The 26,445-nt window shown below is 44.0% G+C and overlaps 1 protein-coding gene across 10 annotated transcripts in view; it reads left to right on the top strand.

The window, feature by feature from the left end:
• Positions 1 to 14,801, top strand: part of ofcc1 (orofacial cleft 1 candidate 1) — an 86,536-nt gene extending 71,735 nt beyond the window's left edge. For all 10 annotated transcript variants that reach the window (XM_068582414.1, XM_068582407.1, XM_068582406.1 and 7 more), the window contains 4 exons: positions 6,286 to 6,483; positions 11,832 to 11,970; positions 12,146 to 12,259; positions 13,973 to 14,801. In XM_068582414.1, coding sequence (XP_068438515.1) covers positions 6,286 to 6,483; positions 11,832 to 11,970; positions 12,146 to 12,219 — 411 coding nt within the window. In that variant the 3' untranslated portion in view covers positions 12,220 to 12,259; positions 13,973 to 14,801. The remainder of the gene's footprint in view (positions 1 to 6,285; positions 6,484 to 11,831; positions 11,971 to 12,145; positions 12,260 to 13,972) is intronic.
• Positions 14,802 to 26,445: the final 11,644 nt, after the last annotated feature.

The raw sequence follows: 26,445 nt of genomic DNA, 5'->3' as shown, positions 1-26,445 counted from the left end.
TGTCGTGGTCTTTCATGCTTTGTGGTTTGGTCTGTTCCCAGCCATGTGCAATGTGCCGTGGCCTGTCTTGACCATGTATGTGTTGCGTGAAGCCAGTGCGTATGCATCTGTGTGTGTGTGTGTGTGTGTGTGTGTGTATAGATTAGTACACAATATCTCTGCGAATGAGCATGTGCATTTGCACAATGTGACCCCTGACGTACAGAGTATTTGCATCTGTACTGTACAGTAGATGTGCCTGTTCAAATTGGTCTGTGAGTGTGTGTGTGCATGTGTCCATGAGTTCATGTTGGCGCTTGTGTTTTATGTGTGTGTGTGCCTACATGCAGTCAGTGTCTGTGGTGTGAACCCAGTGCTCAGCAAACAGGCCTTGAGCCCGGGCCAGCTCTGACAGACAGGGTGGTGGTGGTAGTAGTGGGGGTGGAGTGGAGGGATTGTACCTCTATAGCTCAGAGAGCCTCTGCACAGTACACACTCCTCACCCCCATTTCCCCTCCCTCCCTCCTTTCCTCCTTCCCCCCACTCCCTGCTGCCTAGCCCCAAGCGCCCGCAGGCACTGGAGATGCACGCATGCGTTGCCTCACACTGTGTGAGGCTTTGTCTGTTTGTGAGCGTGGATGTGTGCGTGTGTGTGTGTGTGTGTTAACATGTAGATGTGTGTGTGTGTGTGTGTGTGTGTGTGTGTGTGTGTTGTGTGCATGTGGATGAGGATCTGTGGACAAAAGAAGCAACCATGTCTACCTCTTTTCTCACTTGGCAATAATCATTGATGCTGCTCTCCTCTCAATCTGTTCTCCTGTGCTCACTTTATGTTCATGCTTTTTGTTTTGGATTGGACAAAATAAATCTGTGTCAAACGGAAACACCTAAATATGTTAGTGACAATATAAATACAACAGATAAGCCACACAAATCAACGGTCCGGTTTCAGGTACAGTAGCTTCCATGCAGTGGTTGATAGAGTTGTTATGAGCATAAGCACCTCATGTCTATCAGGCACACAACGCAGAATGCTGATCTATTGTCACAAAACCATATTTGGTACAACAATCAAGCATTCCTGAGATTATTATTATTTTACATTCGTTGCCAAGCCTGGACTCACCACTAACAACCAGAACTGCTTTAAAATATGTATTTCAAAGAGTCTCAAAAGTTTTCTGATGCAGGATGCAGACACTTGTGTGACTGGTTGATCTTTGGCAACAACATCCAAATTTAATTACAGAAGATTGGTTAATAAGCAGGTGACTCGGCACCTTATAAAACATTTAAAAGATGTGTGTGCTCAAAATTATTCTTTCTACATCAGAAGCTGTACTTAAGATCTGGAGTCATTAAAGCATGATAGTACCAGCCTTTAAAGCAAAGTCCGAAAGCACCACATCCAGCAGCATCCAAGCCATGCCCAAACTCAGCCTTCCTTCACTTCCTTTACTCTAAATCCGGCCTCGTCCACGTAATACTACTTTACCGCATTCAGCCCTCTCCTCCCTTCAGCAATGCATCTGTCCTCAGCCACAGCACAAGCTGCACATCCAGCTCCTTTGCCAATACCACCAGAACCAGCCACAGCCCCGTACCGGGTACCAGGTGCAGAACCAACACCATCCTCTGTCTTCTCCCAAATCTAACCCGACATCCCTCATTCAACAGGGCTCCAATCTCGTCGCTAGTCTCAGTCCCAACCGTAGTCCCAGCCACAACCGGGGCTTCCATGTGCGACTGACACATAAATAACCAAGCCTGTCCGCCACCCAGGCAAATTCAAATGCACCTGTCAAAGTGATGAAGCACCCGCCCGCAGGGAAGCATTGTTTACATTTTCACTCCAGTCTTCGCAAAAGTGAGATTCTAATTATTTTCACACTGTAAATTAAAGCCAAGTGGGACAGAACTACGAACCAAAATGATCATGGAGGAGAAAGCCCCAGCTGTAAAGGGTAGGAGACTGAAGAGAGTGTGTGGACAGAGGGAAGGTCAGCAGCTTTTCTTTTTTTTCAACAGGGGAGATAGTTGGAGAAAGAGAGAGGGGAGAGAAAAGAGAGTGCAGCAAGTCTTACTTCTGTTGTGCTCATTACAGACATGGTCTAGAGAACTTCAACCAACTGGAATACATTATGGCCTCACATTTCATACATAATAATGTGCCAAAAATGTGCTGCATTATTTTTCATACCAGTGGACACGGAGAGAGAGAGAAAGACAGAAAGAGAGAGAGGGAGAGAGAGAGAGATACAGAGAGACAGAGAAAAGGAAAGATTTAATTAGTCCATGGGAACATGCAAATGGAAGGTAAAATTAGACAGAGGAAGGGAGACCTGGGGAAGAGAGAGAGTGCACGAATGGTAATGATGGCTATCTAGTTTGGATCAATCATTAAAGGATCGGGGGACTGACAGGCCTGTTCGTGCCCACGCCTTAGGCTCCTGTCCTGGACAGTCGCCAGCCGGGCTCAGCCTGCCTGGCCATGGAGACTTCTCCTTCTCTCCTCCCTTCAGTTCAGTCACACACACACACATGTACATACAGTGTGTACTCATCACACACACAGATGCATCCAAACACACATGTATACTCACACTCACAGTAAAAGCGTAATATTTAATGCCTATAGATAGCTCACTCTGGGGCCTTGTTAGTTAGTGTTTATTAATCAGCGATGCGTCCCCCCTCCTGGTCGTGTTTTCAAAATGGTGGATTAAAGCGTTCATGAATTGACTACGGAGGGAATTTTGCTCTTGAGGCATGTGATTGGGGTCGCATTTTGACAAGTGTTTTGATTACTGTTTGAAAATAGCAAAGTTTTCCACACATGGGGTCAAGTTTAGGAACCGTGTTGGTTGTCAGCAGGGACGTGCCGGACGGCGCAAATGTTCTCTTTTTAAAAATGGTCAACTCTCGACACCGTGTTTATGTCAGACATGTAACAAGATGGAGGAAAATGTCAGACATTGATATTTGTGACAGTAAAGGACGTGTGAGACAAGTATATAAAATACGCTGTATCTACTACCCCAGACACAGCTATTACTGGACCAGCCTGTCACCCAGGGAAAAATTACACTTAAATTCTTAAGAAGGTGTCTGCCCTCGTTTTAGTGCTTTTAGTTGTAAGCTAAAATCCTAATTTCGGTATGAATATAGGTCACTTGTTTTATTTTTATATATATATATATATATATATATATATATATATATATATATATATATATATATATATATATATATATATATATATATATACACACACACACACACACACACACACACACAGACACAGAGACACAAAAGAATATCCTGTTTAAAATGTCGTGCATTTATCCTGTTATCTGGGGGGCAGTGTTGGCCTCAAACTAACAAAGCAGCGAAGGAATTCCAATCCACCTCATGACGTGAATTAAAATGATTGACAGGTCAGTCAAACGTTATTACAAGTCACAGTGCATTTTTGAAAATAAAAGCTATCCACAGACAGCCTGTATTTAAGTTTTGATTGCTTTTATTCTGCTTTCATATGTGGCATGGAATAATTCGGTTGGTGTGAAATCGCATCCTCTCCCAGATCGACAGACAGACTTTATTTGTGAACCATGGAGCCATGTCTGCAGCTGTGCCATCTCCACTTCCTGTGCCCCGTCCCTCCCTCCCATTCTTCATGTGCATTTGCGGTAATGTCTACAAATCCTTAAATTTATGTCCCTGCTGGAAAACATGGTTTGCCGTTTATAGTCCTCCGCTAAAAGAAATAAGGCCCGTCTCTCTTGATGCAAGTCAAGGGACTGATGCAGACTCTATCAGATTTATAAATACAGACCCCGACAATAAATCCCGGCTTGATTGGGTTTGAATTGGGTTAGCTCACTTGAATGCTATCTGCTTAACCCACAGCTGGCCTGTCTGCTCCATGCAGGCATTGAACCTAAATCAGTCACTTAGTGCTATCAAATGGAACAATGGTGGAGTGGAGAGAGCACTCAAGCTAGGGCTAGAAGCCAGGCTAGCACCATAACGCAACACAACAGACCAGAACAGAGTAGTGTAGAGCAGACAGGCCCTCTAATGCTCTTTCCTTTTTGTGTCTCAGCAATGATGCATCCTGAGAGCCATGGTGCATTGCATGAAATGGCATCACCCAAACCGAACACACAAACACCTTTTCAAGCTTTTGTCTAGTCTTGTCAACTGGATTTCACGTGCTAATTAGCGTAGGATGGTGGCATGGCTAACATTGAAAAAAAATCTATTTCCATGCGAGCCAAAATACATACGCATGCACACCACACTGGGGCATTTAAGCAGGTGTGTTTAACCAAAGTGACTTTGAGTACAGAGGCTGAATCCATGGTGTTTCTATCATCGCTGTACAGCTTGGTTTAGTAAATCCAGGACTGGGGTCACAGCACACTTCCTGTGACCAGCACAGCCAGAAAGAATGTTTTTCTTACTCGGTTCTCTCCACATTTGTGACTTTAAATGTTTATGATTTCTTAATATATCATGGACAAGATGAGAACCAACATATAGGAATAGATCTAACGTTCTGCACATTCTCCTATTTGTGTTTCCTCGAAAAAGAAAAACAGCAAATCAACGTCCACACTATCCAAACAGAGTGATTGCTGCCTCGCAGAGGTGCTGATTACTTAAGGAATTCAGGTAATCAGTTTCCCCCAGTGTGAGCCGAGGCCAAGCTAGAGGCAACGCACAGTTGAGGCGATTTCCCTAATGAGCGTCTTAATTAGCGTTGAAGAGATGCATCCCCGCGTCCCCCCTTACACACATGCAAACACACCTTCTTTAAATGTTCTCAGCTGCTCTTCTCTCGCTCTCTCTCTCTGCACTCGTGACTCTTTGACATTTTGACAATGAGGTCCTTTCTACTCATGGGGCTGTCTGGTTTGCAGTTTATGCAATGTCTCTAATTACGAGTGCGGTAATGGCTCCCACTGTTTTCCCGGTGAAGTGCCTAGAGTTGTGTTTGGCTAACCGTTTGTAAGTGTGGGGTGACAGCGATACGCCGCCAAATTAAACCTCTCCTTCAGCTTGACCCTGCTACTCGCGGCCCCCTGAATGAGTTTGCCTTTTTCCTTTTTCTGTATTTTTAGACGAATCATAATTACGCAGCCAATTAGAGGGTCACCTTGAATTTTAGAAACTACTTGGAAAACGTCCTCTTTACTACTCCAACTTTCTCTGTGTGTGTGTGTGTGTGTGGGGGGGGGGGGTTTGTGGTTGTGTGTGCGTGAGGTTTTCATTGTTCTGAGTCTGTGGTGTAAAGGTTATAGCTTGAAATATGGCCCATATGGCAACGTATTACACACAAAAACACACTCATAAAAAGCATTTTTACATACACACAAGTGAAAACACGCTCATTGAAACCACTGTATTGTGAGGCCTTAAAACAGGGAACTACTTCAGCCTGGCAGTCTGGGATTTACATCAGGGACAAAGCAGTTTTGTCATATTTTCAACATATTTACTCTTGGAGCATATGGATTTACAACTTTGCCTTTGAGTAAATACGATGATGTATGAGATCTACCGTGATGCATCCACACACATTCAAGCGTTCACCAGCAGACACTATCAGAGAGGGAGAGAGCTTCCATGATCTTCACACATGGATGACTTCGAGTTACATGACCTATATAACATGTTACACGCTCCGCTTGCTCCCCGTGTCTCACCCTAATACAGAAGGGCAGCGCATTACAGGTGTGTAAGCTCCCAACACACACACACAGACAGACAAAGAGTCACAAACAAGCCTGCCAGCCGGATTATACATATGTATGCATGATCACAAACACAACCTGTCTCCTTACCTGCCACAGATCAGGCCCCATAGGACTCATGCACTACCAGGAATTAGCGTGCTGATGTACTGTACGCGAGTGGTGGTGCTTATCTGGTGGCTGCAGTTGTATGTAATTAAAATGAACATCTCAGCAGTTTACAAGCTAAGGTTCAGGCTGATTTTACTATGATGTACATGGGTTTTTGATATTGGGTTTTCGCAATTAAAAGTTCCAGACGTTTATTTGTTTGCCGGATTTTGACCGAATGGGCCGAGAGTATATTTTGTCACACACACTCGACATGCACTGTAGCGGAGGCGGACGTGTTTTCATATCGAATGGGTCGCAGGTTCTAAAACGTCCCTTTTACTTACATTATCCCCTTCAACTTGAATGCATTTCTTTTATGTCCTCACAGATTTTCCAACAGCATAACGCTCTCAATGTATTATAATCTCCCTCCATGTTTGTGCATGATTAGGTGGCAGTCAATGACTACATCTGGACGGTGGAAGACCCATCGGCAGGCTCTGCAGCCCCCGCCGACCTCCCAAGAGAGGGTGCAGCTCTACCAGAGGGCGAGACCAGCACCCATGTGGCCGTCTACACCCTCTACCTAAGTGGGCTGAAACAAAGATACAGGCACTTCCTCCGACAACCGGATGGGGCTATCATTGAGGTGGGATATGAACATCTTGTATACAAAACATTTTAACAATACACTTAATTATGCATGGTACTTTAAGAAGTACACTGTTTAAATTAGCTGGCCACAAATAACATTAGACAGAGAACATATCAGCTTCAAGGCTGCAGAGTCCTCTAAACCCGTTGTTTTCATAGAAGAAAAGAAGCTTTAATTTCTATCTGCATCAAACTGAGGTCTTTCCCTGACTGAAGTTTGCAGATTAATAAAGAGAGAAAGGAGGGGCAGAATACAAATAAAAAGGGTGGAGAAACGAGTTGGAGGTTCAGAAAACACTCCCTCCTTTCCTCTCTCCTCCGTTCTCCTTGAATGGGGAGGGCAGACATGGACGCATAAAGTAGTTCCTTATTCTGCCTTCAGAACAATAAAATAGACAACAGTACAGCTCTGTGGTCTGAAAGGGTGAACAACCATGACACATTAGATTTCCTTTCCTCGCGTATTCCTCAGATTTTAAATGATTTCTTCTTTTCAAACCAAAAATGTCAGGATTTGCCCTGAGAAACAAATCAAGTTTATCATGTGAATACAACTGTTACTACAACTAAGTCAACAGAACTAACATTTTTCCTCTGTCTCCTCTGCCAGTAACAACCATTTACAATCTCCACGGTTTATTAAAAATCCCAGCGCTTCATCCGGCATAACCCTTTTGATGAAATGTAATTTTTGACAGCAAAGAAAGCACACAATGCTGCTTCACTGCGCCGTGCATTGTAATTATTGCCACATGTATTTAGCTGCTCGTGCTTCAAGCACCTGCAAGACAGGCAGGTCAGAAACACACGGATTCACCGATTGTTGCCTAATTAAAAGTAGCGCTTTGTGACTCCTGCTGCAGTAGCAAGAAGTCCCTTCCTTTCCTCAATCATTCTGTCAGTCGCCCAAGAGCAACCTGGATCCTCCCGACAAAATTAATATTTTGATGTTTGAATGTCAGAGGAGTGAGGGAAGAGGGGGGTTATAGGCGCTAACAATTAGCTCTGAGGCTCTTTTGCGTTCTAATGGTTCTCCGTCATAATTTGAGTGATGGTGAGCTTATGTGAGTAAACACACAGCATGGTATATTTATTACTGGTGTCGCACTGTCTGCGTGTGTATGTGTGCACATGTAGCCTCTAGACCTGTGCATAGCAGATGAGACATCTGGGTGAATTGTTCATAGCCAAACAGCGCACACTCATTGAGACAGACAAACACACACAGATCTTCACTTCTTGTTGGAAAAAAAACAACAAAAAAACCTGTTGTGAACATAACATACGTGCAAAAAACACAAACAGTTGCCGATGCAAATTTACTGCACTCCTAACCCCGGCAATACGAAACACCACCTCGCTGAGAGAAAAAGAATGGATTCCTGTCTTTTCTGCCATGCAAAATCATCACCACTGTGCTGACTCTCCATTCTTTAAACTGTGAAGGGACTTTCATAGAGGCCACCTGAAGTGAAAGATAGGTGTTACTGTCCTTGGAAAACACCCCCCCCCCCACACACACACACACACCCCTCCTTACACACACACACACACACTCGATCTCTCTGTTGCTCTCTTTTCTCACACACACTGTGTCCCATGGGTGTTGCTGTCTGTTCCTTGCAACTTAACAGGCAGGGACCTCCAGTAGCAGAAGATGCCGATGGCGTCCTCTTTCACCCGCTGGTAGTGAGGAGCGATAACACCGACGCGCAGCGTCGCCGAGAGAGCACTATGCCATTCCCCTTCGCCTCGCAGCGCGGACCCCCACTTTACATATTCAAAACTAATCCTCTCCTGAATATATAGACTGGTTTTATGTATAGAGCAAGATCCAGGAATCACCAAAGGGCATCCCCAGCACTCGGAAGAACACTTGAGCTGATTTTATTAGTGCTTTATATAATTCTGGCAGCGGTACACACACTGCGACAAGGTGCTGTGTACAAACTGGCCTTCAGATGTAAGGTGACAGCTCCTCAGAGAGAAATAACAGCCGTGCAGGCACTTCGACAAACATTAAATAGATAAAAAATATAGAATGAAATAGAAAAATTCTCTACTACTGTATTATATCCAGTGGCCATACTGCAGAGAAAACCATCTCTTTTTCTTTATTTATGACATTTTAAAGCAATTTTTATGGGTTTTCCTGTTTAGGATTATTACTATATTCACTTATCCAAATAATAGCATGTTTCACGGTGATGTATTTACACTGCTATGTTACTAGACACAGTATTATATATAGCATGAATACAATTTATTTGGGCAATAAAACAATAATGTAATTTGTTTTACCTTAAGCCAAATATGCTTTATGTGTTTTCACGCTGGCTTTCATGAACATGCATACGCATCAGTATCAATACTTGTCAATTTATAACATGTTGCATCCAGTGCAAAAACATGTTTTCATGCTTATCATTATTAGTAGCAGTATCTACATTACGATCATTGTGTTTAATATTCTTTTGTGAAATCTTTGTCGTCGGCATAGACGACAGGAAGATGACAAAACAAACATAATTCTGTTGTGTATTAACGTGACTTCTCTGTGCCAGTTAGTTAAAAGCCTAATCTTACTGAAGAAGTCTGTTCCATTTACTGAGGGAATATTGACGGACGGCTCATTTCCTTCAAAGAGCTGTCGTCTCAGGCAGCGTCCTGGACACCAATGCCCCGAAGGACTCACTCCTCCCTTAGACTAACATGACCATCGCTCCGGGGGCCAGCTGCTCCGCAAAACACACGCAAATTTACATCCAAAATGTGTCTAAACGAACACATTAAAAAGCAAGTCCTGGAAGAAGAGCCCTGAGCTATAGACACTGCTAGACACTGTTTGAACGTAACAGAACAGCGAGGTGTGCCCTGTTTGATTTGCGGGAAAGTGAGAAACTGAGCAAGAGTCACGAGAAACTAAATATGTCTGTTGTTTATTCAGCCATTATCGAACCTGCAATGTTGACTGAAAGTTTTTTTTTTCCCCCCCCCGTGTCGGTGTTGCATCGTTAGCAGGAAGAAGGGAGCGGAGAGGAAGGAGTTGTGGCTGTGTAGTAAAAAATATAACGATAATGAAGTCTTTATTGACTTGCATATTGAATTCTGTTTAAAGAAAGTTAATATTAATGATCCATCATATGCTCCCATTCAGCGTGTTGCCCAGGGCAGGTGTTTGTAATATTGACCATGTTGAAGGAGTCTTCTCGCTGAATCACAACAATACAAAAAGTTAAAGCTACGTTCCCATCAGTGTGCTCCAATAAAAGACATTAAAGGTAAAGTGAGGTGTAGCTTTTCAAACACTCATTACCTATAAACAGATGTTCCCCAGCTGCCAACTCGCAAAATGCACTGCTGACAACAACTGTTAGGGCCGAAATTATGCAGGGAAATGCATCTATATAACCTAGGACCTTCAGAGAAGGCCTCATAACCACTCTGTCTGAGGAAACAAGATGGCTGATGTAGAAATTAATGCAGGCAAAGTCATTATCTTCCCTCCTAAAACCACAGTGGGTTTATGTCCCCCTGTGTCGTTTTTTCTCCGGGGCTAGCATTTAAGTGTCGATGGACTTATAAAAAGATAGGACAAGCCAACTGTGCCCCTTTTGTCTCCTTTCCTCCATCTGGGAGGCAGCAGCATATGCAAGAACTGGCTCAGCTTCTGTAAAACTTCCATTAAAGATGCACAACTAAGGCTCTGCCAGCTTGAATATTACCTCTCTCCGCAAATTATTTATGGCTCGGAAAAAACGCTGATGATGAGCATCTCCAGCGACTTGTATAAATAAAAACACTATTCTCTGCAATTTCAGCTGTGCTTTTTTTTTTCCCTCTCCCTTTTTTTGCGGGGTGGATGTTCTGAACCATTTGTAGAAACAAAAAGTATGCAGTTTATTCACACAGTAAGGTTTTTAAGTGTATGGCATTTCATTATCTTAACCTCAGCAGGGTGGAATGTGTTGTATTATGCATGTTTTGTATAATTAAAGAGAGGATATCCTCTTCCAGTTTGTAGATTTTTATAATAACAGTGACAGAGCTGATAATTATGACGGTAACAATGACGGATGGAGAGGATCAGAGGATATGAGAAATGGAAGGCGAAACGCAGACGGTCGCGCTTTCACGAGGAACACCTCATCATCGTGATATGCCATCAAATATCTCATTAACAAAGAGTCTTTGTCTCGTCTACGTGTGACTCAGCCCACCGTCCGTCTGCACGCGGCCGCGACTTTTTCGCCGGACCAATATTGACCTAATTTATCATGCGGAGAATATGAAGAAGTTAACCTTTCGAAGAAGAAGAAAAAAAACACCTTGCAGCAACATTAATTGACAAACCGCATCAATTCTCCCTCCTACCTCTCTTTTGTAATTACTCTGCCGCACATTTGATTGCCGCTGCGGAGCTGAGGACCCACGCTTCATTTGCCGTGAGGTCATCGGCAGCCCTCAGAAATATGAATATGATTTATACAGGAAGTGAGTGTGCTCTGTATGCGTTGTGAGAGATGTCTTTTCTGTGTGTGTGTGTGTGTGTGTGTGTGTGTGTGTGTGTGTGTGTGTGTGGTTACGAGAGACACAGAGAGGGAGAAAAAGAGGGGGGGATGTCCTTGGCTTCATACTGTATGTTGCATGAGGAGATTAATGCCTCCCTGGCAGCCATATCTGCTTAGCAGGAGGACTTCTCCAAAGTGCACTGCATGTAATTATCTGGCAAGTTTCTACTAGTTTTAGATAAAGAAGCACTCTGTGGCACATTTTTCAAGTTTGCTCAATTGCGGTTCTATCTGTGTAATTTGCCACATTAGAAAAGTCGGCCTACCTTTTCACTCCTTGATCATATTTAGAGCTGAAGATGTGTGGAAAGAATGCAGACGTCAGTTTGACTTAATCCGTCATTGTTTATTAGCTATTTGAATTGACTTCTTCATATATTTCAAGTATAAAAAAACATGTTTTTTTATAATCTTTCATTTCATCGTGGCTTACCTTCTTAAAATGTAAGTTGTATTTCATATCACTGTACATAAGTAGGCCAACCCAGAGTTGTGAGAGCTGTTTCCCCTCTGGGACTGGAGGTAGTGTGTCATATAAAGTCTCCATTTCTGCTTCTCCTCCAAGTTCACTCTAAGCACCAGGACAGAGGTAGAGACTATGCACGACAACACTACTCGCGGGCCTCGAGGAAAATAGCAGTTCTCCTGCCAATCTCTGTCACTGCCATCCAAGTTCAACCCGTACTTTGAGATACTTGATGCATATGGCCCCTTGGGTGTCCTGTTCTGTTGTTCCGCTTCCCATTCATGTTGCCTTGCTGACTCTCTGAAGGTGATTGGTGACATGGAAGGGTTGGACTGTGCAACCAGGATGGTGCCCTCCCCGGGTCGGGGCTCGGCCAATCGGAGAGAGGACAAGGAAGGTGCGAGTGCTCCGCAACAGCTACGGAAACGGAAGAAAGTATTTGAGCGTGAGTGTTGCATTTGAGAGCACACAAAGTACACATGCAATAGTCCTTATCGTCTGATCTCACGCACAGACACACACTCACACACACATGACCCTCTTACTTGTGCAAACCTTTTCCTACCTGCTGTTTGTTCAGCAGAGTTTACACAGTTTCATCAGGTGTTTCGTTCCCTCAGGGTCCCATCGCGTTGAGCCAGTAGGAGGAAGTGGGTGTGGCTCCAGCTTTGCGCTGCAAGATCTCAACCGATGAAACCAAAGCAAAGCAAGAGATAGTCGGACCCTAAACCAATGTAAGTCACCTTATCAAGCGTCTGTTTGACTTGAAGCCTCTGCAGTATAGTACAGAAGTTGTTACATTTCTTGAATTTGTGTTTTTTGTATATTTGTAGGACTTAAATGTCTAAAGCACTGATTCAAATATGCTGTATTGCTGCTTTCAGCCTGCAAATGTGGTGTAAAAGATTGCACTCACTTCTGTAACACCTTTTTTTTAAGTTGTAATGAAAGTAATGTCCTGTAAGACAAACTTATAGTTAATTATAGATCTACATTTCTGATTATTGGGGGCTATACACAGGGCCGTATATTTGTGTTGCAATTCCTGGGCACTATACCTTTTGAGGACATGCTTTAGTACAGCACAGTCATCAGAATAACAGAAACTAAAAACAGTATTGTACATTATTGTTGTTCTGGCGTCCCCCAGCAAACAGACTATTTGTGAACTAGTTATAAACTAATAAACAATGTCCAGCGACTCTGTTCAGCGATCTCTCAACACATTGAACAATGAAGATTCTGAAATTCACTAATCAGAAGACAAGTGGTAAAATATCAATATTGGCCTCACATAAAGCAGGATAATATTCAGGCCAGCTTGATTTGTATTGAATATGTGTCTGCTAGCCGGTGCTCAGTGTAATGAAGTGGCTCACAAATCAGGCCATAATGGCTGCCTACTTACACATATTGCTTAATTAAAGGTTGTGAGCTTATTAGCATGTGTCTCTGGCACAGGGCGCGGGGAGATGGGAGTCGGGACTGATGTCGTTGAGGGCCAGGCTTTAAAGGTTTTATAGATGGCTAACCTATCATACTAAAGCCCCCCCCCTCCTGTCCCTAAGATCGGATCTTAATAACCTGTCATTTTCATTGACGATGATTCGCTTTTATGGGCAGCCGTTACAGATCAACTTCTTGTTCTTGTTGGATGACGATAGCGACCATTCGTACCCGTCATTATCAGAAAACACACCTTACTTTGGCCTTGAAGTTGCGATTCACCTCCATGTTTAAAACCATCTCAGCCATGGCCTGGGGGGGGCGTGGTGCACAGTGCATATGGACACACACACACACACACACTCTCTCTCTCAGACACCGAACGCAGGCCATCTGCAATATGACATGAGGAAAGCACAACATGTAGGCCTAATTCTACAGGGATTGCATTGATTGTTTGTGTCCAGTGTGTGCCAACGCTCAACAGATAATGATGTTTTGTTTAATTTGGTGTATTCTCAGCATTGGCAGGATGTGTTAGACTCTGGTGTTGCGTCCTGTCCTTCTGTCTGCCTTTGACACTAGCCAGAACCTATAGAGCTAATGCGCTCCAATTAGAGATCACTCCATTAACAGTGACAGTGCTACACCCCCCAATTCAATCAGCCCCTTAATGAACATTAAGCAGAGACGCCGGCTCTCGGAGATGACAGGAAGCTCTTCTCTCTCTCTATTTGTCCTACTTTGCTGCCTCTCTCCCGCTCCTGTATTTTTCTCATGCTCGTACCGAGCTCTCCTGTTCCTTTCATTTCCCCTGCATGCTTGTTTTCAGTCGTACAGTATATGTGCAACACGATGTCGGTGTAGGAAGCAAAATCAACACAGCTGAAAAGCATACAAATAGCTCTGGTCTGTTTTGATATGTTAATACTGTTATATAAATCTATAATATTTGATGATTTTTTTTTCCTGCTTTTTCTCTTGTTTGATGTTTCTCTCAGAGCACCGGCAACTTTTCAGTTCATCATCAAAACAATGCCCTCTGCAATATTTTCCAGCTGGGGCCAGACGGTGCCGATACAGTGGGGGCAAAGGTATTTCAATGGTTCAAATATTTGATTGTTAATGACAAACACCATTTCACCACAATTTAAATTTCAAATTGATCCCTGGGAGCAATTATTTCTGGGGGAGAGAAACACGCCGCTAGGTCTCTGCTCCACACATTTGCTGATTTAAGTTAAAAGAAAACCTTTTTGCAGAGCTATCATAAGGGAGCTGCAACTTTTTGAAGTAAGTGCCTGCATCTGCTTAGAGCCAACCCAACCTGGGGATGTTGCTGGAGAGTGAGAAAATAGGGGAAAAATAAAACATAAAAAGAAAAAAATAACACTTTGTCTAATTCTATATTTATGTAGCCCTCAGCTTGAGGTGTTCACATAAAACAGTTTGTATTCAGAAGTGCTGCGGTGATCGTAATGCTGCACGTAGAGATCGGCGACTCTTCTGGCACGGTTGGCGGGTGCAGCTCAGCCTGATTCATTTGAATTAAAGTTACCAACAAAATAAAAGGGATTCAAATTCTCACTTTTGATGCTTTTTTTTCCAGACCTTTTCTGATTGTTTTTTAAGGCACTAATGCATTTCTTTTGATGAAGAACTTTGTTCATTTACCGTGTGTGCGTACACTTCTATTCACCCGACTTTATTTATTGCATCTTTTTGTTTGATGTTGAAAATTCATTATGTCTCGTACGGAGGGGAGGAGCCTGTTGTCCTGATGCTTTTTCATCAGAGAAGTCTGACAACTAAATGTGTGTGAACATAATGTGTGTCCATGAGACTTTTCATCTATTAATATTGTTTGTTTTTGAAAAATATCTTTAAAATGCTCTTTTGCCACAATTAAAAATGTTTTAAAAAATATGTAAAATGTGTAGTTTTTTTACTTTGACTGAATAAATGTGTGTTTTAGGGCCGTTTTCATCATAACATCTTTTATTTGAATAATAATTATCACAAAAGCCGAGTCACTCGGTCTCATCAGCAACACATTAAATGAATTTGACTGTGTGTAACCTGCAACACCAGCATTACGGTGGCATTTATGTCGCTGTGGTAGAACAATAATATGCAAAACAGATTTACTTTCCAGACCTCTGTCAGGTTTTCCTGCCCAAACTGTATTCTTCTCCACTGACCCCGAACATGATTTCCTGGTGCTTAAGCCGTGGAAAACACACACGGTCGGGGTGCGCGGAGATGTCAACATCGTGCCATATTTCTGTGGCATCTGGATAGATCATGTGCCTCTCTGCACACATATTTATTTATTTTTCCTCTTCCAGAACAGTGTCAGGGAGGCAGATGTCCTGCTCACAGGAAAAAAAAAATAATTTGTGGTTGGAAAAAAAAAGGGGGGTAGGGAGGTGGAGGGGAAAAATATATGAATATGCAAATCTTGTCACAGTGTGGAACCTTGTAATGAGTGGGAAATGTTGTCGCCATCTTTCATTATGCAGAGGTCATTGCTTAATGCCAGGCAGCTGGGCCCAGCTTCTTCTCTCTGCACTCCCCCAACCCCCCAACCTCTCCTGTCATCTCACAGCAACTTGAACCGAACTACATCCTGGCACGCACCGACACAGAGGTCACGCGGAGACGCACGCACATCCACACACCAAACACCTGCACATTGCCGTTGAGAGGAACCCCTCGCTTCGGTTGATTCGTATCGTCGCTTCACTGAAACGATTGAGAAAATGTCTGGAAAATATCAACAAAAGAAAATTGTCTCCGCTCTGATGTAAATACATGCCACGCACGTCACCCGTCACGGAGTGGATGTTCAGCAGCACTTTGTGAGAAAATGACATGTGAGAAGCTGGAGAGAAGAAAAAAAATGGACTCACATCAAACCCCGCAGTAAAGAACTCGCATGGATGGTTGTGTAAGGTTGTTTTGTTTTTTTGTTGAAAGCTGAAAAGTAGGCACAGCCTTCATTTTCTAGTTGTTGTTCCTTTCCTTTTGATCAACCCTTCCGTGTTCGGTAGATTGCTGAGACAGCTCGCTGCTGTTCTGTCTCCTCTCGCAACAGCTTTCGTGAAATTTCCGCTGGCGTCTGCCCGACAGTGAGCTATGGGGCTAATCACTAGGTAAACCCGTCTCCCTCTCTCTCATGCACTCTTCAAATAATCCCGGGTTTGAATGCTAAAAATGTAATGAACTTCACGGTTCATTGTGTTTGACATTGCTTAATTAATGGGTGCATTTAAAGTACATAGGGCCCCAGTAATTGATTTATATGCATGATTTGCACATACAGCTGTTGGTTCCTGTAGGAGACTCATCACTCAAAAAGAGGCTGTGCTGATGATCGGCTGGCTAGGTAATATCTGGATGTTCTGTTGTCCCACCCAGCCTTGAGAAAAGAAGAGCATATTTTCCTTTTGGATTCACAACAACTACTTACAATCTTGACTTGGGCATCTTCGTACAATTTTTTAAACCAAACATTTACAGCAGACTTAGCCCAGCAGCATTTTTGGATCTGAAAACCAGTTGCCTCCTGTAGCATACATTAATAAAATGACAAAGTGTAGTTGAGAGCCTGTTTTCACCCGGCTGTGCCTGATGAGTGTTGGGCTCCGGTGGTTTCCTGCCACGCAGAGAGACTCAACCTCCTCACACCAGCACAGGGATCCGGCTCGGCCGTCTCACTCTCTCTGTCCGTCTGTCTGCCCGGTCGCTCTCCACGCAGACGGCTCGCGTTGCCGCACCTGCCAGCACCGAGCTGGACAAGAACACCAAGACTGTCTATGGATCTGTGACCTCGATGCGGCTCGAAACACACATTCCTGCTCTTGAGCGAGCGTTATTCATCTGGTTTATTCATAGAGTATAAGCACTGTGCCGCTCTGTGTAAAGTGCTGGGAGCCAAACTCGTGGCTACTGCAGCGGTGCACACGTACGTGCATCTACTGAATATCCATCGTGTAACCAGACGCTGCTCCATCGTGACGCAGGTGGTTTTGGCTCCTTTTAAAAAAAAGACTTTGTAGTCGTCGGTGGACTCTTTGGAAGTCTCTCGGCTTAATCACTTCATGAATCAAGTGAAAAACACTGTTGAGTAGTCTTTATTGATTATTGCTTATGTTAAATAGGTTTGTCATAAGATGGCGGTAATTTATGTAGAAACAGAAACTAAAAGTTTTATCGAATTGTACTTCAGCTACGAGGAAGGACGGGCAGTATACAGTGCCAGATTATATAAGGGAACAACCTTTTAGAGAAGAATGTTTACTGAATGTTCATCTCCTTTCTTACTGTGTTGAGTTATGTGAAAAAACTACTTATTGATGTCATGCCTATAACGTTTCAAACATTCGAGCCGTGACTTGAATATGTGTCCTGTTGATGGTAATTGTAAAGGGTCACTTCATGAAAATAAACTGTTTCTTGTTTTATTTGCTGAAAACAAGTACGTTCAACCAAAGAAATAGTCGCGCTACGAGATCCACACACATTTCATTCATCTCTTGTACGGTGGCGGCATCGGGGAAAAATGGAAAGATGGACCTCACAACCTGGGATTTAAATTAAAAAAAACTACCTGCATGACAAGTTACACGCCAGGAATCCTTTTTGTTTTGTCGTCTGGGTGAACGGACTCTTCACGACATCCATCTTAACAATTTCATCGTGGACCTAATTATTGTTGAAAAGCTCCATTTTGTCTTAATGCTGAGCCACCACCTTCACAGTGTTAGCATTTAGCCTTCATTGATTGTGTCCTTTATGCTTAGTTCAGGCATACGCAGTGTGGTTATAATTATTGTTTTCTGTAGAGATTCTGGAGGTCGCTGGCCCCTAACCATTATTTGGTTTTGGACAGACCCTCTGTGGAGCTCAGATCAATCTCTCACCTAGAGAACATTCGAGCATATTTCTATCACCAGCATATTGATTTTTCCATGAGCAGCCCCCTGTTGTGTGTGTGAGGTGTTTTCATGCACGGCGCATAGGGGATGCAGCCTGCAGCGTGCGCAAACACACTCGCTAGCATGCTCTGTACATGGGCCGACACACACACACACACACACACGCGCTTTTTCATTTATTCATTTCTGTAGACACCCATAGGCACTTCTTTGTGTAAAATGCACGCATCGGCATATTTAGTGGCTTCAGATCTCAAACACACACTCATACACTCCTTGTTAAAGCAGACACCAAGTGAACCATGTCCTCTCTGGGGCCAAGTGTCTCGCTTTCTTTATTACACACACTAATCAATACGGACTGGCCTGGTGTTGAGGCCTGCCATCTTTCCATCTTCCTCTGCAGCCGCCATCTCTCTTTCCCATCACTCATCTCTCCCGTGCCTTTCTTTCATTCATCCAACTTTCTGTCTCTCCGCCCCTGAATTCCATCCACCCATCTGTCCATGCATCCATCATCCCATATCCCTTCACCTTACGCTCCAACCATCACTCCATCTTTATGATTGTTTTGGTCCTTGGCATCTCTTTGATTCAGAGGGAAAAGAGAGCTAAAGACAGCAAGAAAAGGGATAAGTGTGTGTGTGTGTGTGTGTGTGTGTGTGTGTGTGTGTGTGTGTGTGTGTGTGTCAGCGTCATTGTCATCTATAACATGGCTGGACAGGGGAGGGTGATTTGGATTTAAATAATGTATTAGATTTTCTGAGCTACCATCCACAATGCCTCACACCACTATGAAACATAATAACTTAAAGGTGTGTGTGTGTGTGTGTGTGTGTGTGTGTGTGTGTGTGTGTGTGTGTGTGTGTGTGTGTGTGTGTGTGTGTGAGAAGGTGAAAGAAAGAGAGAGGCACACACACTATATGAAATTGCATGTCTTTTAGATGCAAATTGAGTTGCGTGTAAAATGGTTTGATGCAGACGGATCGGTTCAAATTGTATTCCTGCTGTTGTTGAGCAATAAAGAAAGAGTCTTTTATTGTCCAAGTGCGTTACAAACACACACAAAGTCAGCTCTGAGTGGAATTGGAGCTCTGGCAGCGGTGATTTGAGACAAAAGACGTGGCCCCGCAAAGCACGTGCTGGGGAATAAAAGATTGTGCGGGAATTTGTAAAAAGCCAGTAATCATTCTGGTGCAGAAGAGGAGTACTACATCAGAGCGCCTAATCAATATCACATTACTTTGAGTATGGGAGTATATACAAGGCTCATCAAATTGATTATTTTTGATGCTACAATAGCAGTTTCATTTGCTGGGCCCTCGACAACAACTACTGGTCAATTACCGGGGCTGTGTGTGAATTGAGAAGAAAAAAAAAAAGAAATACAAGAATACAAGACAAATGGATATTTATTTGACAAAAATAAAGTCTTGCCTGGAATATACATGAGGAATGGTATGTCACAGTCAAGCTCTGGTTAAAAGATGACTTGTTTCATCGGACATTGAAATTTCATGAATATATTTTCCGAGGGCCCTGGAAAAACAGAATTCATCATGAAGTTTGTACAGGCCATAATGTCACTGCACAGATTAGTCAACCTCCTAATGTGTTGTGCCTGTAAGTGTGGTGTTGTTAAACATATACGCTCCCCCCGACGTGATGGCTGCAGACAGACTGCGATGCCGTATGTTGTTTATATTTTAGTTTGAGCCTCTTTTGAAAGCATCATTAAAACTGTTTACTTTACATTTTATCGGGATAGTTTGGGAGTTTAGAAGTGGGGCTGAATGAGGTCTACGGTCAGTGTGTTGCCAAACAAAACACTTTAAAAAAATCCATATCTATATCTATAGCAGTGAATGATTTTAAACTGCTCTGGACGAGTCGCACCCTCAAACGTATTTCCTTAAACCTCAGTCCAACTGTTGCTGAGAACGGCCTCCACCGATACTCCTCCTCCTAATGGCTTTAAGTCTTCAATATGGGGCCATCAGGAGAGACAAGGCGCAGCGGCTCCTTGGATGATTAAAAAGTCATTTCCTTAACTGTCCTCCCAGGATTTGCGAGCTTTTTTTTTTTTTGGTTGGAAAACATTAAATTGCTCCAATCAAGCATAAACGTCTCCTGCTTGTGGTGTAATTTGTACTGCTGTTCGCGTGGTGGGCGCTTATTTGTCATCCTTTTCCTTTGGCGCTTTTCCCAACCGCCTTGATCAACAATTAATGGTTGAAATTGCTTCCTTGTTACTTATGGCTGTGGAGACAGATGCAGCAATGTAAAAAAAAGGAAAAGAAAAGAAAGATAGTTTAATTGAATAGCAAAAATGTGTTAAGATTGGTTCAACTTTATTCATACAGTATTGAACTCATTTCTACTTGTCCTTTTACATTTTCTAATGGTTTCATGGTGCACTCTCACAGCATGATGCATTCGGTTATTACAGAAATAGCCTCACAACAGCAGCCGTCCACTCTTTCTTTCTATTCCTCTCTACCTCTCTGCTCGTCTGTCTCTCTCCCCCCACCCTGTTCTTTTACACAATGACCTTTAGTGCTCTTTCCTTCATTGCGGGGACAGGCCCGGGCCTGGCATCTGATAGAATCAATATTCTATTATGATAGTGCGTGGAGCGTGTGGGGCTTTACAACTCCGCTGTAATAGTCTCTCTATTTCATCCCGTGGCAGCCATGGCCTGAGGGATCATCCAGGCCTCTCCAGGCTCTATGCTCCCAGCATCGCCCCATTTCCATTAACGACGCAGGCCTCTGCCTACCGGGGGACAATCTGTGTGACCGATGGATGGGGTTGAGAAAGAGTCCAACCCGGGTGCAATGTATGTCAATAGACTGTGTAATAGCAGCAGACCTGGGTGAAATGCTAGTTAAATGGCTTTCCAGTTTTAAAAGAAACTAAAGGGATACTTGTGCTATTTTTCTTGTTTTATCTCGGTGCTTTTTCCCGGTTTTCTGGAGGAGAAATCAAACTAAATCAAGTGATATTTGAAAACATTACACACGAACGATAGGTGGGAAATCACTAACTGGAATGTAGATGTCAACTCTCTGGAAATGTTGAGTTACTTTGTCACAACCAAATAAAAAGTTGTTGTTTTTTTTTGTTGCTTTGTCAGTCAGACAGCGAGGCGTGAATGTGACAATCCCGTGTACTCCACTTGGACCTTAGTGCCATGCTGCCCCCTGCGTCACGCTCCAGCTTGTAAAACAGTTGTTGATTAGAAGAGTGTACCGGCATGGAGGGAGTGCTCCGGTGAAATGTTAAGCTGTTAGAGATCACGGCACCGGGCAGCCCCCTATAAAAGATGCATGCCCGTTACAGCCGCCTTTCTCGAATAATTAACTAATGTGAGTATTTTACTCAGCCAAACGCAGTTACGGTTTAAAAAATCCTTGCATTTAAATGTCATTTGGGCGTGGAGCTTAGACGTGAATTCTTAATCCCGGGCAATAAACATTACGAGGTTAACAGGGCGCGCTGAAGATGGCAAAGCAGTGTCGTCCTGGGAGGCGTCCATCAAACCGGTGTTGGAATCCATTGGGCTCTAAAATGTCAGCATTCGTTGTAAAATACATTACAGCTTCTGTCGAGGAGTCGCTGGAATGCATAATATTTGTGAAGTCACAGAAGTCAAGAACAGGCCCTTTAAAGCTTATGGTCAGTGCAGAAGTGCCCTTCGCAGTCATTGTAAAAGCCCGAGCACTCCCACCTTCTGGAGCATACCTGCCGCTTCCATCCTCCCTCGGTCCCATTTACTCCTGATGTATGTCTTCCTCTCCTGCAGAAGGGTTGTCCCTGACAGCGTTCATGTTCCTCATTCCCCTAAACTCCGCCCCGGCCTCCATTTGATTGAGAGTTGGGCGACTTGAGGTGCGTGATGAGGCCCCGCTCGTCTCATATTCATCATGATGTAACCGTGAGCAACCCGGATCTAAATTACCTTCGTCTGGCATCATTCCAGCACATGCTATAAATGAGGTAATCGTCCTTGACTATAAAATTTGCATTTTCAAGACTTAATTGCTATCATTACATTTTTTGCGTAATTCTATTAATTTAACAGAATGGGGGATCAGAGGCTTTTTATGGTTATAATTTGCAGTAAAACAATGCATTCGCAAAGTAGGAAAAAAAAAAAAAAGTCTTGAGTAGAAAAAGGGTGAGCGGAGGATCAGGACCACTCTGGCCCTCTCATCAGGAATTTCCATTATGGCTTTGCATTTATAAAATGGTGAAGAAAAAAAACAAGCCCACAAAAAAAAAAAAAATACTTAGAAAAAAACTTCCACTAAAATGCAGTGGGACACAAAGATGCTTGAGTAGGCCAGCACATGAAAAGCTCTCTCGGGACGAAGGCAAGAAATGCATCAATTACATCCCATCATCACATTGTGTGGGCTAACTGAAGCTTGTGTCTTAATAATGTCGGTCCGGGCTCTATTTTTGCAGCGCTTTTTTAATCCCGCCTGCCTCCTTTGTGTATGTATGTACATGATGTCAGCTGCGCTCAGTAGCGCCGTCCCCAAATAGTATGGCGGAGAGCACGGCGGATGACACGGAACAACGGAGCCATCAACTCCCATTTGTGCTTCCTGCGGTGACCTTGCCACAGACGTCTGCGAGGTTCAGAAGTGCGCCGAGCTAAGTGCCAGCAACATTCTGCAACCCGCTGCACTTCCTCGCACTCTGCTGACCTTAAAAGTGTGGCCTCAATTTGGGAGAAGGCTGAAAACACACACGCATTCGGCTCTTCTTTATATTTTGCACTTCTGTTGCGACGCCCTACTTTAATCACGGCCGCAATTGTTCAAATGTTTTGATTCCACGATGTCGATGTTCGGCAGATGCTGGCGTTGCATAATTGTTTCGGTGGTGCTTCTTTCGTCAGATTGAGCCCGGAAACAGCAACACAGAGGAGAAAAGAGTCCAGCAGATACCTATAGATGTATTTCACTTTCTGAAAAAAGAAGCCTTACACGTACACGACTGTGACTTAAATCATGCACCATCCGCTTATTATTCCTCAAACTGCTACACATGTATTGGAGCATGTGGCATAACTTTAGTGATCAATAAACAGTGGGCTGACACAATGAATACATTCAATGTTTTAAACTTCTTAAAATGCATCAGGAGCTCAATAAATGAATAGATACATAAATCCCCTGTAGGCATTACATGGCGCTGTAGCCCTTAGTGTGTAACCATTTGACAACAACAAGGCATCCAAAAGAGGAAGCAGCCTGCTCAGCAGATGATCGCATCTCATCGGGGCTTTACGTCCAACGATGTCCCAACACCAACGGCCTCTTGGTCCCCGAGCGCCTCATCATGCTCCAGGTATGCGGCAAAGAACTGTGCTGAATTAGCAAGCTATTTATGACTCTAATCCTGAGGGATTTACATTAGACACAGTAACATTTGTTTCCACGATTGTCTAAATACAGTGCAAAGGTCAGGGTTTTGGACAAACTAATGTGCCAACAGTACATCAAGTTGCAGTTTTAGAACAAAATAATCAATATTTGTGAAATGGACAACAGTTTCCTGAAGCAATTCAGTAGACTAGGAGTGTACGAGGGTAGTCTGCCTTTCTTCCAGGTCTCTCTCTCTCTCTCTCTCTCTCTCTCTCGTTCGGCCGTGTGCCTCATGCTGACTTCCGCCGACACTGACCAGGTGGCGTGGTCACAATGGGTTTCCATGGAGCCTTCAAACAGGAAGCAGGTAAGGCCTGACACTCCGGCCTCGATGCCTAACGTAGCGGCGGGGAAACACTGGGCTTTGTTTTTGATCGTGTCAAGCGGCATCAGCTCAAGCGCCGGCGCGAGGCGCCGAAGACCGTTTTCCGTCTTCAGTCTCTGTTTCAGCGACTCGGGTGGGAGTGGGCGCGAGTTGCGTGTCCGTCGCAGACGGGGTTGGGAGAAGCTGTCAGGCGCTTACGTACTGTACACACCTGAGCACTACTGACAGGGGCACTTTAGTGTGTGTGTGTGTGTGTGTGTGTGTGAGGAGGGGTGACTCACGTTTGGACAATGCTTCATGGCGGAGGTACGGTTAAAAGCTCGAGCCTCCGTCTCGTCTACGAATGTTAAACCGCCCCCACACAAGCGAACGGCACAGCATGGCGGATCTTTTTGGGTTTTGTTTTAAAGTTATTGAACTCGTTATAGTTTTCTACCTACGAGATCAATTCATATTTAAAATGCAGTCAAAAATTGAGCTTGTTTCAATCCCCACATGAAGCAGGGGGCTTGTAAAACATTATATAGTAATATGAAAGGGAAAAATAAAAAGAAAAGTTCAGTGCCGGAGCCTTGCAGGCTAAAAAAAAAACAGACAAAGAGAATGTTCCATAACAATCAAGGCCTCCATAAAGCATGACTGAATCTTCGACGTTGTTTGAGTTTGGATTTGATATTCTCATTCATGTGTTGAGAGGTACAACTGTTCACGACCGCCACGGTAATCTCCATCTGTCAGCGCATTAAGCTGGCTGTATTCAAATGTTCTATCTCCAGCGATTTGGTTTATTTTGTGACATTTGTCAATAACGGGTCAACACTCTTCAACGTCAACACTCGCGCTTGTGTGAGCAACCGCCATTAGTCACTCCTGGCCGGTGGCCAATTCAAGCTGTTTGCCCGAGATTAAGTTCTGAACGGAAAATAATGCTGAGGAAATAGAGAAATCTTGAGTTGATACAAGAATTGTTTTGACGATCAAGTGTTGAGTACGAGCCAACGAGTTGACTCATTTAGTGCTTGGAAAGGTGAGGAGTCCTACATATACAGTCTGCTTCATCCCCATTCGTCTCATTGGAGCTGCTGGTCGCCCTCGAAGTTCCTTCCTGTATGAATGTGAAGCGTGGCGTTAAGGAGGGAAACTTCTAAAAAAACTTCAAAATAAATGACTTTGAGGTCTGTTAATGCTAAAATCAAGAGCTCATTCGACGTGGCGAAAACTGCGGCTCTCTGCATACGGAAACAGAGGGGCATTTGGTTGATGAAGCACTGTACTTGACATTCATCTGTTGTGCAAATTAACATTTAATAGCCATACACATTTGAATATGTTCTTTCTTGACACAGTGAGAAACCCGCGACGTCGACTACCATACGCAAGCGGAGGAGAACGAGAGATGGGTTTTGGCCGCGAGCGATTTTGCCCACCGCGAGCAACATTAATTGTTTTTGCGAGGAAAAAAAAAACTAACGGCGGCGCCCATTTTTCAACATTGTTTCTTGTTTTGTTTCCTCCATGTAAACAACTCCCGCCTCGCAATTTGTTTATCATAAGTCCACGTTGGACGGCGGAAGCGAACATATTTTCTGTGCCCCGCAGTAGCGACCTTGAAAAAGGGCTAAATAAAAAGACCAGTGGGAGGACGTTATCGGCAGACATTGTTTGTGCATTTGTCAGTTTTAGGACTGAAAGAGATGTTTGTTGAGTTATTGTTACACAGCTGACCACCAGAGACTGCCAACATGTGTCTCTGTGACACACAGGTGTGCACGTTCTCCAGCCAAGTCACCGACACTGCCTTTGAACACTGGAGGACACACAAACATGAGACAGAGCGATTACAACCACATTTCCCATGCACGGCCTTATACCATAACTGGCAGCCCTGTTATTTGGCACGTGCCTCGCCTGTGCTTCAGCTCTGCAGTGTGACACCATCTGTCTACTAGGTGCTGTTTGCATGGTGCTGCTTGACTTCAGCTTGAGAGGAAGCCACTCTGCCACTCCTCAGGTGGAGCGCACAATGAGTTGTCATGGGCCGTGCAAAAGGTGGCAATGAGCCAAGGTGATGCCGTCAAGAGCTTTTGCCTTGGAGAAGAGGCCCGTAGCGGTGTGTCGATGTGTTCCCCCAAACTTGGTAGCTCGCTCTTCTTCAGGTGTGACTGATGTGACAAGCGAGCCGGAGCAGTATTTAGCGCTCGCAGATCAGGAAGCGTTAGACTCAGCAAACCCCCTCTCCTCCTGGTCAGGATCAGGTGCTCTCCTCGAGGATGAGACTTGTGGAAACACGGAGACCGGCCCTGACCCCTGTTTTAAGTGGTGTGTGTGTGTGTGTGTCTGTGTGTGTGTGTGTGTGCGCATCAGCACCAGAGAGGGAGCATCTCCTCCTGATTGAGACTGATGCATGCCGATTGGTTGCCAGGCCGTGCTCAGCAGCACTCAGGCAATGTCAGGTGAAATTAGCGGCCGTCAATGAAAGACCCTCAGACCTGGGGGATTCATTAGGGACAACCTCCCCCACGTCAACGCACTGACAGCCCTTCACACTTACATTCTTGACACACACACACACACACACACACACACACACACACACACACACACACACACACACACACACACACACACACACACACACACACACACACACACACACACACACACACACAATTCCCGTCTGATTCCGAAGCTCCAAATAATGACTCCAAGCTAAAAGTCTCCCTCAGTTTTAAATAGTGTGTGTGTGTGTGTGTGTGTGTGTGTTCATCAGT

This window comes from Clinocottus analis, unplaced genomic scaffold (assembly GCF_023055335.1).
Source record: "Clinocottus analis isolate CAN_PGR_092001 unplaced genomic scaffold, fCliAna1.0.p SCAF_18, whole genome shotgun sequence".
In the NCBI taxonomy this organism is placed as follows: Eukaryota; Metazoa; Chordata; class Actinopteri; order Perciformes; family Cottidae; genus Clinocottus; species Clinocottus analis.
The sequence above is the reverse complement of the archived record's forward strand: the minus strand, read 5'-3'. Positions and strand labels throughout refer to the sequence as shown.